Source organism: Erythrolamprus reginae, chromosome 4 (genome assembly GCF_031021105.1).
Source record: "Erythrolamprus reginae isolate rEryReg1 chromosome 4, rEryReg1.hap1, whole genome shotgun sequence".
Classification (NCBI taxonomy): Eukaryota; Metazoa; Chordata; class Lepidosauria; order Squamata; family Dipsadidae; genus Erythrolamprus; species Erythrolamprus reginae.
This window is the reverse complement of record NC_091953.1, coordinates 102,974,583-102,994,227: the sequence shown is the minus strand read 5'-3', so window position 1 is coordinate 102,994,227 and position 19,645 is coordinate 102,974,583. Positions and strand designations below refer to the sequence as shown.

Sequence of the window (19,645 nt, the reverse complement as noted above, 5' to 3'; positions counted from 1 at the left end):
GATTAACAGGAGCTTATCAGCCAAGAGAATTCCCACCGTGTATCATTTAATCAAATAAACTGCCTGCATCTAACATTATGAGTATAGAACATCATCAGCCATTACACCAACATAAGCAGTCAATGTTTCAATAACAGTTGCTAAAACATAATTTTAAAAATTATAGCTGTTGTCACTGAAGAATTTATATCCATGCTGCTTTGCATAATATTGAATACTGTACTGCTGTTGTGAATATGCAGACAGCTACTGTATTTTTTAATTTTCCTTCAGGTCTTTTAAAGAGAGCAGTGACTTATTTCCAAGGGATGGGTTACAACATTGGGGATAACTTATTTTGAGAGATTTATTTACATGTTATTATATGTAATTGCTATGTTATGAGATGAAGGCTGTGCATGTAGATTTTCCACTCATTTTATACTTATAACATTCCTATGAGTTAAGAGTGATTGGCCTTAAGTTATCTTATATAACATAAATAAATCATTAGATCTTTCCATTCCATTCCAACATATTAACCATAATACTACATATGTTGCAATTCACAATCAACAAAATTGTTGTTTCAGCATGATAAACCCAAACATAGGTAGTACATTCATTAAGAAACCCTTCCTGGTGATGTCAAAAACTGGGACATAATTAACTTGTGATAATCTATTCACTTTATCTGTCAGATTTCATTATTACATGTAAGTTTCCTTATGCACTGAAGAAATGAATTTTTGAGTGGAGTGGGAATTATGCATTCAGTTTGACTAAACATTGTTTTTAAAATATTTATATTTCCACCTATTCACATAGGGTGAGTCAAGGAGGCTTACAGGAATATAAAAACCTCACATATAAAATAATAAATCTAATGAAGTAGAATAATCATAATATAATATAATACTGTATAATATAATAATCCCCCACCCCAGCAACAACACATCACACAATCCATGTAATGGGCTCCATCCCCTTCTGTGTTCTCCAGGCCCACTGGCAGAACATGGTATTCAACGCCTTCTGGAAGAGCGTTAGACTGGGGGCCATTCTAATGTCTGGGGGAATGATGTTCCAGAGAGAGAGAAAGCCATCATGAAGAAAAACCTTCTTCTGGGTTGTACCAGGTGTATCTTCCTAGGGGATGGGACCTATAACATTCCTTGCCTCTCCGCTCTGATGGGTTGGATAGATGTGACTGGCAAGTGATAGTCCCTCAGAACTTGGTCTCAAGCCATTAATGGCTTTAAAAGTGACAACGAGCACCTTGAATTGCACCCGGAAGCAAATCGGCAACCAATGCAGCTCCCACAGGAGAGGTGATACATGTACACACTGAGATCTGTAGAAAACCATGTTAGCCACTCAGGGGCTGCCCACTTTGCTTCCCTCCATCCCGCCCTTAGAATTTCAAAGCTTACTTTTTCTTTCCTTTGTTTTTTTAAGTTGCACAAAGAAGCATTGCTACTTGGTTTCTATGAAGTTGAATCCACCAGTTCTTTTTTTTTTAGCCCTACCGGAACGCGCCGGAAGCGTGCCCCTGTGCGCGCCCCGGCCGCACGCCCATGCCCTGCGCATGATTAAGCTTTTGTGCATGCGTGGAAGCCAAATCTCACACAAAGACGCAGGCTTGTGCGATTTCCAGGGTTTTTTGCTTCCGCGCATGCGCGGAAGCAACCCCCCCAGAAATTGGAGACAAGAGCTGCCGGTCGCAAGCGACCGGCAAAATAAGGTAAGAGCTGCACCACCAGCCCCCGTCGCCCTGCCCCCCAGCCCCCCATGCCCTGGCTGCTAGCAGCTCCCATTCACTCAAACCCCTGACAGCTTCCGCCACGCTGCCCCCCGCCCACTGATGCCAGCACGAGCGATGGGAGTTGCCGGCTCCCATCCGTCGGCCGCGTTGCCAGCTGCCACCACACCACCACCCGCCCCCAGACACTGGCATGAGTGATGGGAGCTGCTGGCTCCCATCACACCACCATGGTGTCAGCCACTGCCGCCCCCTGACACCGGCACGAGCGATGGGAGCTTCTGGCTCCCATCCAGCCACCGCCACACCATCCCCCACTCCCTGATGCCGGCACGAGCGATGGGAGCTGCCGGCTCCCATCTGCCCGCTGCAGCCATGCCACTCTCCACCCCCTGACACCGGCACGAGTGATGGAAGCTGCTGGCTCCCATCAGACTGCTGTGTTGCCAGTCGCCGCCACTGCCCCCTGATGCTGCCACGAGCGGCATGCCCGCTCCACCATGCCGTGGCTCTTACCTTCGATCTCCTGGTCGATGGACCATGGCGCAGGGAGCAGACAGGGCGGCCCCGTGCTCTCCCACGTGCGGGACAGCAGACAGCAGGCCACCCGGTTGGAACTCGGGGGGTCGGCTGTTGCTTGCTGGTTCCAGCTGCCAATCTTGCATTGACGTCCTTGCAGCAATGACATTTGGGTAAAAATTGTTGTTTCTTTGCTTCTGTGCATGCGCAGAAGCAAAAAACCTGGTAATTTTTACCGGAATCACCCCAGCTGCATGTGCACGGCACATGCACACCCAGTGGCAACAGAGCAGGCCTACGCGCTCCATTGCCGCTGCCGGCATTCCTGACGTTCCGGATAGTAGCCCACCATTGCATTTTGCACCAACTGGAGCATCCGGATGCTCTTCAAGGGCAGTCCCCTGTGGAGTGTGTTTGAACAGTGAAGATGGGAAGTGACTAGGGCACAGGGGTGAAATGTTCCCAGTTTGGGCATGCCTGCCAGTGGTTGGAGAACGGGAAGCATTGGCACCATGAGGCTTTGCCCAACCTCCTGGACACCACCACTTAGGTTCTTTTACCTTCTGTGCATATGCAAAGTGTTATATGCATGTGCTGATGGTAAAATAACCCACATGACAGCATCCAGGTGGTTGGGCAAAGCTTTGCGCTATGTCACTCTCCGACCACTGGCAGGAACGCCCAAACTGGGAGCTCTTCACCCCTGCTAGGGCATGAATGACCATGAGTAAGGTTTGTTGGTCCAGGAAAGGGCATAATTATGATCGATATTGGCACAAAATACCAGTGAAAGTAGAGACCCTGCAATGTGAATTAGGGGTTCCACAAATTGCAACACTATCAGATACAACAGGTCATATCTTGCAAGTGCAGCTTTGAATGATATGCAAAGGCTGCTATGAATAAGAATTTTCCTGGAGAAGCTCACTTTTAATAAGTCATTCCATTAGAGGATTAGCTTGGTTAGCAACTTGTGCCTTCAAAAAGCAGCATTACCTGGATTAGAGGACAAGAATTCAGTATACTAGGCATTCATAGATATGGAAACAGTAGAGGAAAAATGTACAGTTTCAAGCAAGTGCAAATTCAATTCTCTTGTAACTGAAGGTAGACTTTCAAACGGATTTATCTATATTGATTCATATTTCTCAAAATGATCAACTAAAATGGGCATTATCTCCTTCACATAAAAGTCTCTGACAGTTGCCAAAAGTATATTTGTGGTGACAGGGCTGTTTGTGATGTGTGTGTTATTTATATGTTATATGTTCATCTCAGATCAATAGAAAAATCCTGCACTTTGTGTTCACCATTAAAAGAATTATATATATGTAACATTAGATATAAGATTAGATATACAGTGTTCCCTCGATTTTCGCAGGTTCGAACTTTGTGAAAAGTCTATACCACGGTTTTTCAAAAATATTAATTAAAAAATACTTTGCGGGTTTTTTCCCTATACCACGGTTTTTCTCGCCCAATGATGTCATATGTCATCGCCAAACTTTCACCTGCCTTTAATAAATATTTTTAAAAATAAACTTTAATAAATAAACATGGTGAGTAATAATCTAAATGGTTGCTAAGGGAATGGGACATTGCAATTCAGGGGTTTAAAGTGTTAAGGGAAGGTTTGTGATACTGTTCATAGCCAAAAATAGTGTATTTACTTCCGCATCTCTACTTCGCGGAAATTCAACTTTATAGGGGCGGTCTCGGAACGCATCCCCCGCGAAAATCGAGGGAACACTGTAGTTCTCCACTCCTCCACTCGCAACAGAATACCTCATGCCACCAGACTTGAATTTTTGGAATTAGTCGCCTTTGACCCAATCTAAATGTACAGTAGTTCATAAAATCATCTGCCACAAGGTCCTATCTGTCAATGAATACTTCGGTTTCAACCACAACAATACACGAGCACACAATAGATACAAACCTAATGTAAACCACTGCAAACTCAATTGCAGAAAATACAACTTCAGCAACAGAGTGATCAATGCTGCTGGAATTTACTACCTGATTCTGTGGTTTCTTCCCCCAAAACCAAAAACTTTAACCTTAGACAGTCTACTGTCGACCTCACCCCATTCCTAAGAGGTCTGTAAGGGGTGTGCATAAGAATACCATTGTGCCTGCTGTCCCTGTATTACTGTTCTATTGTCTTAATTTATCTTACTTTGCTTATGTTTGTTTATACCTGTATATCTGTTATCTTGTACACGTTTGAAAAACAAAATAAACAAAATAAAATAAAATAGATTTCATTTCACCATAAAAATCAAATGACAAGTTAAAACAAGCAAGCTTTTTCTCTCAAAAAAATAAAGCACAAAGATAATCTGATCTTACCTCCACATACAGAATAGGGAATATTCCAATTTTATCCCCCAGCATTCCTTCTGCCCAATTATCATCTACTCTTCGGATGACAGTCAAAATTTCATCCTAAAAAATTATAAATAAAAATAAAATTAATTTTTTTAAAAAATATTTGTTTCAAAAGAACTGGTAATATTTTTTTCTTTAAATATGTCTTACAAAGTAAAGCAAAAATAAATATTTTAGGAAACTGATGATTTTCACCAGAATAAGATATAAGTAGTTACACATTTCTAACTACTTCTCCAACTATTTAAAAGGCTACACAACAATCTTTTAAATTGCATTTAGCCATTGTTAAAAAAACATGAAATGCTTTTTTTTAATGCTATCTTGATTTGTTTGTAATCTTTTATTGTAGGTGTATATGCATTCAGGATAAAAACCACAGACATTTCAGTTCAAGACTAACTTCAAAATGAATAGTTTCTAAACTTGACTTTTGTTCAAAGAACCTGATTTTCAAATAAAAACAATATGAATCCCCAAACTCTAACACACACTTTCTTGCAAAGAATGCATTGTATCTCTTGAAATGTGCTCATATGTTTTATATTAACTCCTTTACTTCTGCTATATAAAGTATTTTCTTTTTCAATTTCCTCTATTTCCTTTTCAGCTGTAATAATTAGCCATTTCATATGCTAATTATTATAATGGAAAAAGAATAACACATGTTTTCCTTTATTGGCCAAATCTGGCTTTTCAAATTGCCTGAAATGTTTTGTGATTCTACTAAGTGAAGACTGATGAGGGATGACTAAAATAATTTTTGTAAACTACTTTCACATAGTAAAATTTAATTTTCATATGTTTTGTAGTCTGATTTCTAAGTTTTTCAGTTAAGCTGCTTTGAGTATTTCCGTGATTTGGTGGCTCTATAGAGCCAAATATATATAGCCAAATAAACAAAGAAAGAAATGCAAACCCTGTTGCCATTTTAAATCTGCACTGAAGCATCTGCTTACAGAAAAATCCCCCCCAAAGTCCCCTAGATCTAAAAGTATAAAATTCAGAATTTAGGGAATTTGAAATCAATAAAAATATACTAATGAAAAATGTTAAAAATACTATGTAACACAAAAGAAAGACATATTATATCGGACTGAATTACCATCACAAACAATACTCTCAAACTCTATTGTCCATATTGCAGAAGCTGTACTAGTTGTTCAGTTGTTCCTGCTTCTATATGTGTTATTTCACTGCTGGTCTCCTCTGTCTTCTCAACTTGACATTTCAAAGCAGATATCTGAAGGCAGTTGGCTTGCTCCACGCCATTTTCACAAACAGAGGATAAATGCTGCCTACTCCTTACAGAAGCCCCTTTTCTTCCTCATGTTGGATTTCCCCAACTCTTTTTCTTAGGTGTGATAAATATTAGGACTGCACACGACCACAGATTTGAAGGCAGAAGGATGCAGGGACTGGCCATGTAGCATTTGTCTGTGATTCTTATAAACAGCTTTCATGTAATATACAGTACTTATATACAGTACTTTCATGTAATTACAGTGCAACTCTTGAGAGATTATGCAGCTCCTTTAAGGAAGCAGCTTTTTGCTTTTCAAATTCAAAATACTATCCCACCCTAATGAATATATAATACAGTGAAGCCTCAATTTAACAGATTGCCCATTTGGCAGACTTCTGATACAACAGACCAAATGTCTGTCCAGATGTTCTGTTGAAACAATGGACCGGCCTGTTGCACCAAAGCCCATAGTTTGAATGAGGCATTATAATTACATTATTTTCTATTAATGGTATGTTATGTCATATAGTGAAAGAAATCATCAATTCACTTCACAGAGTTGTTGTAGGAAAAATAGGAGGAAAAGGGAGTGCCATATATGTTAGGTGCCTTGTGTTATTTATAAAAATAATAGGAGGGATAAAAATAAGTGAATCCATAAATAAATTGCATAAGGAATACTGAGAATTTTAATGGGCTTTTGGTCCTCCCCAGATGATCCATTAAAGTGGGATTTTTCTCTAATAAACTTTGCAATGAAAACTTTAAGAACAAAAAGAAATGTTTCTATTTATAAAAGTATTGAAGTTCAACCCCAAAGCTAGGAATGGTATGATGTCCACTTGGTTCATGTTCAATAAACTCAGTTTTAAATCCTTATGTGAACTGAAACAATGGTATTTACCCAGATTTGCAGTTCCTCAAATATTAATATTAAGTGTAACTTTATGTTCATTGATTTGTATATTGGTGAAAAATATTCAGAAATATGCTTACAAGGAAAAATTTATACCAAAAAATAATGCTTAGAAAAAATATATAAAAACGTATATAGTGAAAGAAATGCATAGAAATATTTATGCTATGAGAAATATATGTAAGCTCTTCTTGTCAGTTTAAAAAAAATAACACAACTGGCAAGGAAACAAGGTGGAATAAATTTAAGACCGTAAAAAAAGAGCAGAGCAAAATTGATTTGGCAGATGAACTGTTATGTAGACTAAGCTGTCTGCCTAATTTCCATCTCGTGTAGCAGTGAAGTATTATATAACTACATGAGGAATGAAATCAGTAGGATGATACTCCGTCGAACACAAAATACACCATTTGCAGGACAAAAACCGAGCCATTGCCAGCTTTGTAACATTCCACTGAAAAATGTAATGGGTCATTCCAGGTCCTTTCTGACTCAGATCAGTTTTCATGTCACATTTTATACGAAAACATCAGATGTAGGCAACATTTACCATTCTGCTCCACCATAACATACAAATTACTGACATACAGTTCCCTGAACTGTTGATATTTTATGCTAACAAAAACAAACATTGGCAATCTGTGTTTCTACACCAAGGATACACTAGGGGGAAAAAAAAGAGTTGTACTAACATCCTTGTGAACTTATTTTTCACTTTATCTTTATTTACAAAGCCTGCTATTTTACACTTTTTTTTTGGAGGGGGGCTATAATGCATAGGGGGCTATGTGCGTCACCAATGAGCTGTATGAAATAGACTTTACCGGCTAACTTTCAGATAAGTTTCTAAATTTACAGATTGGAAACTAAAAGGAAGAAGAGAAAGAGGAAGAAAGAGAAAGCCAGAGATTCTCAAAAGACTAGAAACATTTCCTAGTACCATGCTGTGTTTGTTATGGAGTTTGGCAGGTACCCTGCTCTCACCACGATAAGCTCCATATGTTCCCAGGATTCAGGCACAGATTTGACAGGAATGAATATCTCCTGTCCAGATTGATTTCTTCTGTCCTTTTAATTCAAGACAAATTCAAGGAGATTGGGCTAAACCTAATAAAGGCAGTTTCTGAATTTCTCTGAATCAACCCTGGCTGCTGAAGAAGATGTAGATTTGTGCACGGCGTGTACAATTATGGGAAAGCATCTGACTGGTTAGTATGTGGGATGTTGGATAATCCCTTCACATGACCTAACAGGATTCCTTTGTTTTAAAATTGTTATACACTGACTTGGGAACATCTTTTAGAAACAGGATGTGAACTGAACCAGGGAATAAACAATCCATCATTTATTTACATAAATGATGAAGTGCCACTTGATCTTACTGCATGGTCTGCTATTCTATGCATACTGATTTCCATCGAACAAAGCTGTGAATCATTGTTTCAAAATTGTTGTCCGTGTGAGATGTTATGTCTTTTCTTCTGTTCCTTGTTGCTAATATGCCTCAGAATTAATCACTGTCTGACATCGGCTTCATGTTATTGTTAAGATAAGAAATTCCATTTTATCATTGACATCAAAAGCTATGCTGGAAATCAATCACTTCAGTCAAAATTGATTTTAGTGTTATTCAATGGACTAGAAGTCAGCTTTTTTTTTCCCCAGGGAAGGGGAAATTACATGGAAAACTGTTTCAAGCAGTTTCATGCCACATGTAAAAGTATGTATTAACACCATTCCTGCATTTTTGAGAGCCAAAATGAGCAAGGGATGATTGCAAAATAATGTATTTTTCCACTACCACTACCTTGTTTGCCAATTGATAATAAGAACATAAGAACATAAGAAGATCCATGGTGAATCAGACCAAAGCCCATCGAGTCCAGCATTTTGTGTCACACAGTGGCCCACCAATTGTCCATGGGGATCTTGAGCAGAAAGAGAAGGCAAAGCCCTCCCTTTCCCTTGACCCTCAACAAATGGTACCCAAGGGAATCCTGCCTGCCTCAACCAACACAGAGGCAGCACTTGGATATCCATTTCAATAACCACTGAAACACTTGGCATCCATGAATCTGTCTAATCCTGCTTTGAAGCTATCCAGGCTGACAGTTGTCACGACCTCTTCTGGAAGTGATTTCCATAAAGCAATAACCTTCTGGGTGAAGAAATATTTCCTTTTATTTGTCCTCACTTTCTTACCTATGAGCTTTAGGGAGTGCCCGCTCATCCTAGTCTTGTGTGATAGAGAAAAGAATTTTTCTCCATCCATCTTTTCTATCCAATGCATGATTTTATATAATCCAGTCACCTCTTGAACAGTGTCTTTCAAGACTGAAGAGACCAAGGCGTTGCAACCTGCTTTCATAAGGGAGGTGCTCCATTTCCTTGATCATTCTTGTTGCCCTTTTTTGCAACTTTTCCAGTTCTAATAATGTACCTCTATTTATATGGAAAAAATATATGAGGATAAATTGCAAACGGTCTAATATATGCATTTGAATCAGGCAAGTATACGTGATTTGAAAGTGAAAAATTTGTGAGGGGTTCCATCACAGTTTTTTCAGCATCCACTAGCCTCATGTGCCTCGCACAAATTGTGTATTCTTAAATTCCCCTTTAATAGTAAAGCAAGAAATGTTTTGAGGAATGCTTGCCCACAATTTTCCTTCATATTAGTACTGAGGAAGGATTTGAGATAAGAAGGAACAATGTGCCTTCTGAATCTGCTTTGCTTTTCCATAGGGTGCCTGAGTAACAACATGATCATTTAACTCACAACAATCTGATAGTAAGGTCATGCTGAAAGACCGTGACTGGCTTGCAGTACTGCAGTCTAACCATTGCGCCACCACGGCTCTAATATATCTATTAATATAGGAGTCTTAAATTGAATCAAACAATAACATCCTATAGTGGCAGCCTATAGAATAGAATAGAACAGAGTAACAGAGTTGGAAGGGACCTTGGAGGTCTTCTAGACCAGCGATTTTCAACCTTTTTTGAGCCGCGGCACATTTTTTACATTCATGAAACCCTGGGACACATTGAGCGGGGCGGGGGGAGGGGCTAAAAAAAGTTTGGACAAAAAAATTATATCTCTCTCTCTTCCTCCCTTTCACTCTATTTCTCTCTCCCTCTTTCTCTCCCTTCCTTCCTCTTTCTATTTCTCTCTCCATCTCTCTTTCTTTCTCTTCATTTCTTCCCCTCTTTTATGCTCCCTTTCTCTCTCCCTGCCTACCTTCCTCTATGTCTTTCTCTCTCCTTCCCTTCCTCTCTTTCTCTCTCTCTTGCTTTCTTTCTCTCTCTTTCTCTCTTGCTTTCTCTTGTTCTCTTTCTCTCTCGCTCGCTCTTTCTCTCTTTTGCTTTCTCTCTCTCTCTTTCTCTCTTTCTTTCTCTTGTTCTCTTTCTCTCTCGCTCGCTCTTTCTCTCTCTCTCTTGCTTTCTTTCTCTCTCTGAGCTTCGCGGCACACCTGACCATGTCTCACGGCACACTAGTGTGCCGCAGCACACTGGTTGAAAAACACTGTTCTAGACCAACCCTCTGCTTAGGTAGGAAATCCTACAGTGTTTCAGACAAATGGTTGTCCAATCTCTTCTTAAAAACTTCCAGTGTTGGAACATTCACAGCTTCTGGAGGCAAGTTGTTCTTGACTCACATCCATTTATTTAGTGACTGCTCAAAGTTACAACAGCACTGAAAAAGTGACTTTCTGTCCTCCAACTTGAGTCCTGAGTCCTTTGGATTAGGCGGCATAGAAGTCAAATTAAATAAATAAAATAAACTTACAACCGCTAAAGCATACCTAAGATGATATGATCAAAATTTGAGTGCCTGGCAACTGGCATATATTTACGATGGTTGCAGCATCCCTGAATCACGTGATCATCATTTGTGACTGTCTCAGCTGGCTTCTGGCAAGCAAAGTCAATGGAGGAAACCAGATTTGTTTAAAGACCATGTGATTCAATTAATAAAAACTGCAGTGATTCATTCAACTCCCCCTGGAGATTCGTCCTGCCCCGACCCTCCTTGCCTTCCATAAGAGTCTTAAGACTCATTTATGTCACCAGACTTGGGCCCCTGGCCAACAAATGATTGTATGTTTTTTTCTACGAATGGTGTAATTGATTTTACTATAACTAGGGATTTTAGATAGTAATCTCACCGCTGGGTGAGATCATCCAAGGACATGGGGTGAGGTATCATCAATACGCTGATGATACCCAGCTTTACATCTCCACCCCATGTCCAGTCAACGAAGCAGTGGAAGTGATGTGCCGGTGCCTGGAGGCTGTTGGGGCCTGGATGGGTGTCAACAGACTCAAACTCAACCCGGATAAGACGGAGTGGCTGTGGGTTTTGCCTCCCAAGGACAATCCCATCTGTCCGTCCATTACCCTGGGGGGGGGGAATTATTGACCCCCTCAGAGAGAGTCCGCAGCTCACATTAGAGAACAATCTTTCAGCTGTGGCGAGGGGGGCGTTTGCCCAGGTTCGCCTGGTGCACCAGTTGCGGCCCTATCTGGACCGGGACTCATTGCTCACAGTCACTCATGCCCTCATCACCTCGAGGTTCGACTACTGTAATGCTCTCTACATGGGGCTACCTTTGAAAAGTGTTCGGAAACTTCAGATCGTGCAGAATGCAGCTGCGAGAGCAATCATGGGCTTACCTAGGTATGCCCATGTTTCACCATCACTCCGCAGCCTGCATTGGCTGCCGATCAATTTCTGGTGACAATTCAAAGTGTTGGTTATGACCTTTAAAGCCCTTCATGGCACTGGACCAGAATATCTCCGAGACCGCCTCCTGCCGCACGAATCCCAGCGACCGATTAGGTCCCACAGAGTGGGCCTTCTCCGGGTCCCGTCAACTAAACAATGTCGGTTGGCGGGCCCCAGGGGAAGAGCCTTCTCTGTGGCGGCACCGACTCTCTGGAACCAACTCCCCCCAGAGATTAGAACTGCCCCTACTCTTCCTGCCTTCCGTAAACTCCTTAAAACCCACCTTTGCCGTCAGGCATGGGGGAATTGAAACACCTCCCCCGGGCATGTTCAATTTATACATGGTATGCTTGTGTGTGTGTCTGTTAGTATATGGGGTTCTTTTAAATCTTTAAATATTTTAATGTTATTTGGATTATTTATGATTTGTTCTATCTTGTTGTGAGCCGCCCCGAGTCTTCGGAGAGGGGCGGCATACAAATCTAAATAATAAATAAATAAATAAAAATAAAATAAATGTAATTTTAATATAATTGGATTTAATTTTATTGTAACCTACTGTTTTTTATATGTTGTAAGCCGCGCTGAGTCCACGGAGAGGGACGGCATAGAAATTCAATCAATCAATCAATCAATCAATCAATCAATCAATCAAACAACAAACAAACTTAACATATATGGCAAAAAAAAAGTTGTAAAATTGGGCATGACTCAGTCTTGCTTAGCAATTGAAGTTTCTGGACCCAATCACAGTCATAAATTGAAGACTACCTGTACTTTAAATGAACCAGAGACTTATTTATTATTATTATTATTATTATTATTATTATTATTATTATTATTATTATTAATTAGATTTGTATGCCGCCCCTCTCTGCAGACTCGGGGCGGCTCGCAACAGTGATAAAAAACAATATGTATTGACAAACCTAATAATTTAAAATCTAAAATAGCAATTGTACATTTTAAAAAATCTAAAAACAAGGAACCCCAATATAAAAAACATACATACAGTCATATCATGCACTAAAACTACATAGGCAGGGAGAGATGTCTCAGTCCCCCCACGCTTGACGACAGAGGTGGGTTTTGAGGAGTTTACGAAAGGCAAGGAGGGTAGGGGCAGTTCTAATCTCTGGAGGGAGCTGATTCCAGAGAGTCGGAGCCACCACAGAGAAGGCTCTTCCCCTGGGTCCCGCCAGACGACATTGTTTAGTCGACGGGACCCGGAGAAGGCCAACTCTGTGGGACCTGACCGGTCGCTGGGATTTGTGCGGCAGAAGGCGGTCTCGCAGGTATCCTGGTCCGGTTTAATATAAAGAAAGACACTTAACATTTTTACATATTTGACCATACAGTCTTATTAACTTACTACTGGAAAGCAGTTAATAGAAATAATATGGAAAATCTGGTTCAAGAGTCACAGAAACAAATAGGATTTTTTCTTCTCAGCCAAGGTGAAATGAAAATTTTAGCCTGCATCTCTTAGAGAAATCATATCAATGGCAAAGAGATAGGACGTGTCATTGTGGTGGAGCTGAGTGAGTGAGTGACTTCAGTAGCGTGTGGGATCTGGAATCTATCTCAATAGGAATAGCTTCTTCAGCAGAGTGACAACTATAATTAGCATAGAAACGTCTGACGAAATAAAGACAGAGTGAAATCCAGAAATGAAAAATAGATTATCTGCTGTCAGAGAAAACAACAGACAAGAACCAAAGACGTGTTTATTCTAGGTGACAAGGCATATATAGCAGGAAGGAAGCTGAAGAATGAAAATGTGATGGAGAGACAATAGGAGCCTTAAGGCACCCAAAGGAGAGAAGGATCACATTAGAGACAGCAACTTGATCAAAGTTGGATAAAAAAGCTTCTACAAAGTTAACCAGAGAGAGAAAAACTTATTAGGCACCGTGTTTCTCTGAAAATAATACATGTCCCCATAATAAGGTGAACAGTGCAGTCAGGCGGTAGGGAAAGCAAGTAGGATGCTTGGCTGCATAGCTAGAGGTATAACAAGCAGGAGGAGGGAGATTATGATCCCGCTATATAGAGCGCTGGTGAGACCACATTTGGAATACTGTGTTCAGTTCTGGAGACCTCACCTACAAAAAGATATTGACAAAATTGAACAGGTCCAAAGACGGGTTACAAGAATGGTGGAAGGTCTTAAGCATAAAACGTATCAGGAAAGACTTCATGAACTCAATCTGTATAGTCTGGAGGACAGAAGGAAAAGGGGGGACATGATTGAAACATTTAAATATGTTAAAGGGTTAAATAAGGTTCAGGAGGGAAGTGTTTTTAATAGGAAAGTGAACACAAGAACAAGGGGCCACAATCTGAAGTTAGTTGGGGGAAAGATCAAAAGCAACATGAGAAAATATTATTTTACTGAAAGAGTAGTAGATCCTTGGAACAAACTTCCAGCAGGCGTGGTAGATAAATCCACAGTAACTGAATTTAAACATGCCTGGGATAAACATATAACCACCCTAAGATAAAATACAGAAAATAGTATAAGGGCAGACTAGATGGACCATGAGGTCTTTTTCTGCCGTCAGTCTTCTATGTTTCTGTGTTTCTATAAGGCCTTGCAGGCTTTTCAGCGCATGCACTGAAATACCCCCCCCTGCAAATAAGCCCCCCCCCAACTACTTTCTGGAGAAAGGGGGAAACATGCCCCATGTATCCCACATGCTCTTACTTAGACGTGTTGCTTGCCGCCTGCTCTTGCCCATTTGTCCCAAGCCCCTCACTCATTTCTTGAAGAGAGAGAAGGTGGCGGTAGCAGCAGCAATCACCCAGTGATTGAACTCAGGCCCAGTGGCGTGGTGAGAAAGAGCCAAAGTGGCAGAGGGCCCCGCTATAGAGCCTGCCAAAAGAGTCACCCACTGAGCCAGAGGTGCAGGGAGGCAGATCTCAGAGTGGGCAGCTCGAAGGGCCCTTACGCATCTTGCCTTAACAGGGGGCCTTGGGATTTCCCCCCTCTGAAGCCTCGATCCCTGCCCTGGCCCTCTGGAACCAACTCCCCCCGGAGATTAGAAACATAGAAACATAGAAGTCTGATGGCAGAAAAGACCTCATGGTTCATCTAGTCTGCCCTTATACTATTTTCTGTATTTTATCTTAGAATGGATATATGTTTATCCCAGGCATGTTTAAACTCAGTTACTGTGGATTTATCAACCACGTCTGCTGGAAATTTGTTCCAAGGATCTACTACTCTTTCAGTAAAATAATATTTTCTCATGTTGCTTTTGATCTGTCCCCCAACTAACTTCAGATTGTGTCCCCTTGTTCTTGTGTTCACTTTCCTATTAAAAACACTTCCCTCCTGGACCTTATTTAACCCTTTAATATATTTAAATGTTTCGATCATGTCCCCCCTTTTCCTTCTGTCCTCCAGACCAGCGTTTCCCAACCGGTGTGCCGCGGCACAGTAGTGTGCCGCGAGACATGGCCAGGTGTGCCGCGAGAAGCTCCAGCTGGGCGGGGTGCTGCCGGCGCCCCTGCCTGAGTGTCGTCCTGTGGATGGTCTTGGGCTTCACAGTCGCTTCCTAGTTCCCTCTCCTCCCACCGCCTGTGTCTCCCGCCGTCGCCTCCCACCAAGCCGTCGCCCGTTGCCGTGGGTTCCTCGAGTGGGAGCTGCCGCTTCCCTCCGTCCAGCTCAGCCACGCTGCCGTAGAAAGCACAGAGGTTATTGCCACCGCTTCTGCCTCCACTCAGGGAGCCACCGTGGTCACCGCGCCTTTTCCTCTCACTCAGCTCAACCACGATGGCTGCCTGAGTGGAGGCAGAGGCGGCGGCAATAACCTCTTGGCCGAGGGGAAGCGCTGACGGGCTCTCCTCCTTCCCCACCCCCGCGCTTCTCTCCCGCCCTGGCTTTTGCTTCGCCCCATGATTTCCCCGCAATTTCATCCAGGCCACCTCTTGCCTCCTTTTGAACTGCGGGGAAATCTGTGGGTGAAGGAAAAGCCAGGGCGGGAGAGAAGCGCGGGGGTGGGGAAGGAGGAGAGCCCGTCAGCGCTTCGCCAAGCTGCCTGCTTGTCCTCGCGCCTCGTTGCTACCTCCTGCCTTTTTCCAGGGGCCTTTGGAAGGTACCCAGGGAAGGGGGGGGATTGGGGGTGGCTGCAGCGGCTTCTCGTCCTTCTCATCGGGCTGCTAACGCCCGCCCGGCCCCTCTTGCATGCAGCTGAGGCAGGATTTGGAATGTCAGGGGTGTGTGCGTGCGGGCTCCGCATCCCCCTGCCACCCGGAACATTTAAAATAAGAAAAACCTTCGCCGGCCTCCGCAGAGAAGAAAGGAAGAGAGAGAAAGAGAGAGAGAGCAAGAGAGACATAGCAAGAGAGGCAGAGAGCGAGAGAGAACGAGCAAGAGAGACATAGCAAGAGAGGCAGAGAGAGAGAGAGAGAGACAGAGAAAGAGAAAGAGAGAGAAAGAAAGAGCTAGCAAGAGAGAGAGAAAGAGAGACAGAGAAAAAGAAAGAGAGACAGAGAGAGAGAGAAAGAGATAGCAAGAGAGAGAGAAAGAGAGAGAAAAAGAGAGAGAATGAAAGAGAGATAGCAAGAGAGGCAGAGAGAGCAAGGGAGAGAGAAAGACATATAGGGAGGGAAGGAGGGAGAGAGAAAGAGAGCAAAAGAGAGAGGAAGAAAGAAAGGGATGGAGAAAGAGAAAGAAGGGAAGGAAGGAAGAGAGAAAGAGTGAGGGAGAAATAGAGCGAAATGGAGGAAGATTTTTTTTTTGTCAAAACTTCTCTTTAGCCCCCCCCCCTTTCAGTGTTCCCCAGGATTTTGAAAATGTGAATAATGTGCCGCGGCTCAAAAAAGGTTAGGAAACACTGCTCCAGCTTATGCAGATTGAGTTCATTAAGTCTTTCCTGATACGTTTTATGCTTAAGACCTTCCACCATTCTTGAAGCCCGTCTTTGGACCCGTTCAATTTTGTCAATATCTTTTTGTAGGTGAGGTCTGCCCCCACCCACCCTGTCTTTCGTAAACTACTCAAGACTCATTTATACCGCCAGGCATGGGGGAGTTGAGATAGCTCTTCCCCCTAGGCCATTACAAGTTATGCATAGTATCTTTGTGTGTATGTTTGGTTTTATAATAGGGGTTTTTAGTCGTTTTTTATTATTGGATTGTACATGCTGTGTTTATTATTGTTGTTAGCCACCCCGAGTCTGCGGAGAGGGGCGGCATACAAATCCAATAAATTATTATCATTATTAATTCTTCTCCTCACAGGTAGGAGCGCATTTCAAAATGCCACCTGATGCAGAACCCAGATGAGGTAAGCCAATCCCATGGGATGTGCGCAATGCTGCGGAGGAGGGAGTTGGCAAAACTGCCTGTGTATGCCCATCTCTTGCTCGTGCTCTTTCTCTCTCTCTCTCTCCCTGCCGGGAGCCATTATTTTTTGCATCAGCAGGTGCTCTTTTGGCCAGGGGAAGGAGGGGGAGAGAGAGCGGGGGGACAGAGGGAGGGAACAAAGGACGAGTTGCCTGGATTTTTAGGTTTTCCCAGGCTGTTTTGGGAAATGCCACCACTGTGTCCACTGCCACGGAAGCTGCAGCCACTGAAGCTGCTACCGATCCCCTCTCCAACAAGAAGATCACTTCCATGCCTGCCTTGCGTATTGCCTGAGGGGTGGCGGGGGGAAGACTCAGGTGCTTAGTTGGGAAAGTTGCCTGGGAATTGAACGGTGGGTGAAGGTTGCACCAGGGTAATTTCAATGCAGGAAGCACCAAATAGGAATTTGCTTGGCTACCTTCCCGAGAACTCCAATCAAAGGCAGGCATGGCGTGGGTGGCTGGTGTACTTGAGTGGCTGACTCAAGTTAGGGAAGATGCCCCTGCTGGTGCTGCTTCCAGTGACGAGGATTGCGGATTCTGCCACCTTGGCTGCCTCTGGCAACGGCAGAGGGAAGAATGGGAAGGGGATGTGTCTTCTGCCCCAGTGCCAAGCCCCCAAATAATTACGCACACATGTCCAAAGAGTTTGTTTTTGTTATTAACACAAAGTCTCCTAATAACTTCTTAATAGCGTAAAAAGCAAAAGAAAAGGCAGAAGTTATTCTGTTCAACAACCCCAGTTGTTAATCAGCTGGCTGAAGACCAAAAGATAATTGGCAAGTCTTACAGTACTTGGCACATGTCCCAAAACTGGCAAATGCAAGAAACAAGATAGGTGCTAAATACAAACTTGGAATCCCAGAAGTCAAGGTTCAGAAGCTACATTGTTCCCTGCAACTATGCTTAGCACGGTTAAGACTTATGTAGTCAAAGAGCATGGCCAATTAGCCTGCAGCTCTACTCTTGAGGAGACCTCCCCCTGCATAGCCACTCTTGCCTGCTAATAGCCCTGCCTGCCCTAGAATCGAGAAGAGGCTCCTCCTCTTCTTCTGCATCACTCATTGCTCCTCCTTGCTATTGGACTCAGGTGCCTGGTGCACGGGTCGATGGTACAGCACCACAACCGCCTCTTGGTTCTTGGGATCCATGACCAGCTGCGCAGGATGTGGGTGGGCAACAACAATATTAAATTTTGCAGTGGGGTACTGAGTGGAGTCAGGCTCCTCTCACCGCCCCCTTAAGCTCCTGCCTCGCTCATTTTTCCTCAGTTGCCCGGACATGCATGGAGCCTATTCTGCTGTCCAAGCTTGGCATACCTCAGATGCCGCCTTTCCAGCTACTTCCCTGCCGCCAGTGGGAATCGTTGCTCAGCTTGGCCTTCCACCTGCAGGGCATGGCTGTTCACTCACGCTACCTGGTGGTGGCAAGTCTGAAGGGATTTAGCCTGAGTGGAGATCTGTACAGTGCAAGGTGTTGCTATGCATCTTGCGTCCCGCCCCACCCCATTCCCCAAACTCCCAAACTGTGCCCCATCATGAGGCATGCGTCTTTCTGGAGTTTGAAAACTCCGTAGTGTCTCTCAGCTGGTCTGTTTATGGGAAAAAAAACTTGCACAGTACAGAAACTCTTGTCACTGCGAGAAGTTGTTAATTGCTTGCCCTCGCGAGAACAATTTCTGTATTGTGCCAGGTGTTTTCTAAACAGGCCAGCCAAGAGACACCACGGAGCCGCCAAACTCCAGTAAAAGGTGTGTCTTACAGCCTGCCCTGCCCAACCTGCCACCCCCAAATTGCATCCCATCGTGAGACACGCAAGCTACCTGACACTTGTAGCTCTGTCACGTTCCTTGGTGTTTTGTCGAGGGAAGCCTGTTATAAATGAAAACTTCTTGCAAGTTCGAGAATTTTGATTGAACTCATGAGAAGCTTCCTTTTCAATGGGCTTCTGTGGACAGAACGCTGAGGAACATGATGGAGCTACAAGTGTCAGATAGGACATGCAACTCTTGGCCTAACATATCCCACCTGCCAGAAATGAATCTCTGTGAGATTCATCATTCTGCTGCCTCATGGAGCAGGTCTTTGTAAGGCTTGTTGTGCCGTAGCATGCACGAATGGCAGCACAACCGCAAGATAGTCCTGCAGTTCGTGCATGCAATGGTACAACAAGCCTTTCAGAGTTCTACTCCATGAGGCAGTGGTGATGAGCCAGCTGCTCAGCCGGCAGCAATGGGACATCCAGTCTTATTTTCAGGAAAACAAAGTACAGTGGTACCTCTACTTACGAACCTAATTTGTTCTGTGACCAGGTTCTTAAGTAGAAAAGTTTGTAAGAAGAAGCAATATTTCCCATAGGAATAAATGTAAAAGCAAATAATGTGTGTGATTGGGGAAACTACAGGGTGGGAGGAGGCCCTGTTTCCTCCCAGGAGATTTCTAGAGAGGGCCCATGGAGGTTTCTCCCCACCTTTTCCAACCCTGTTTCCTCTCAGGAAATTCCTAGAGAGGCCCCATGGAGTCTTCTCCCTGACTTTTCCGGTTACAGTTTCGAAGGTTTCGGGTTTGTAAGTGGAAAATGGTTCTTGAGAAGAGGCAAAAAAAAATTTGAACACACGGTTCTTATCTAGAAAAGTTCGTAAGTAGGGGCATTCTTAGGTAGAGGAACAACTGTAATGATGTAACATACATATTCAAAAAAAGAAAATCCACCATCCATGTGTGGTGGATACAGAAAATGGAGAGTTGGCATT

At 43.1% G+C, this 19,645-nt stretch overlaps 2 protein-coding genes across 2 annotated transcripts in view; both read right to left on the bottom strand.

Moving 5' to 3' along the window:
* The window catches only part of SH3RF3 (SH3 domain containing ring finger 3), a 306,125-nt gene that overhangs the window by 76,497 nt on the left and 209,983 nt on the right, over window positions 1-19,645 (bottom strand). Inside the window, exon 3 of the mRNA XM_070751126.1 lies at window positions 4,613-4,708. Within this exon, the coding sequence (XP_070607227.1) occupies window positions 4,613-4,708 (96 nt within the window). The remainder of the gene's footprint in view (window positions 1-4,612; window positions 4,709-19,645) is intronic.
* Window positions 1-19,645, bottom strand: part of LOC139166905 (uncharacterized) — a 984,072-nt gene that overhangs the window by 944,006 nt on the left and 20,421 nt on the right. The window lies entirely within an intron of this gene.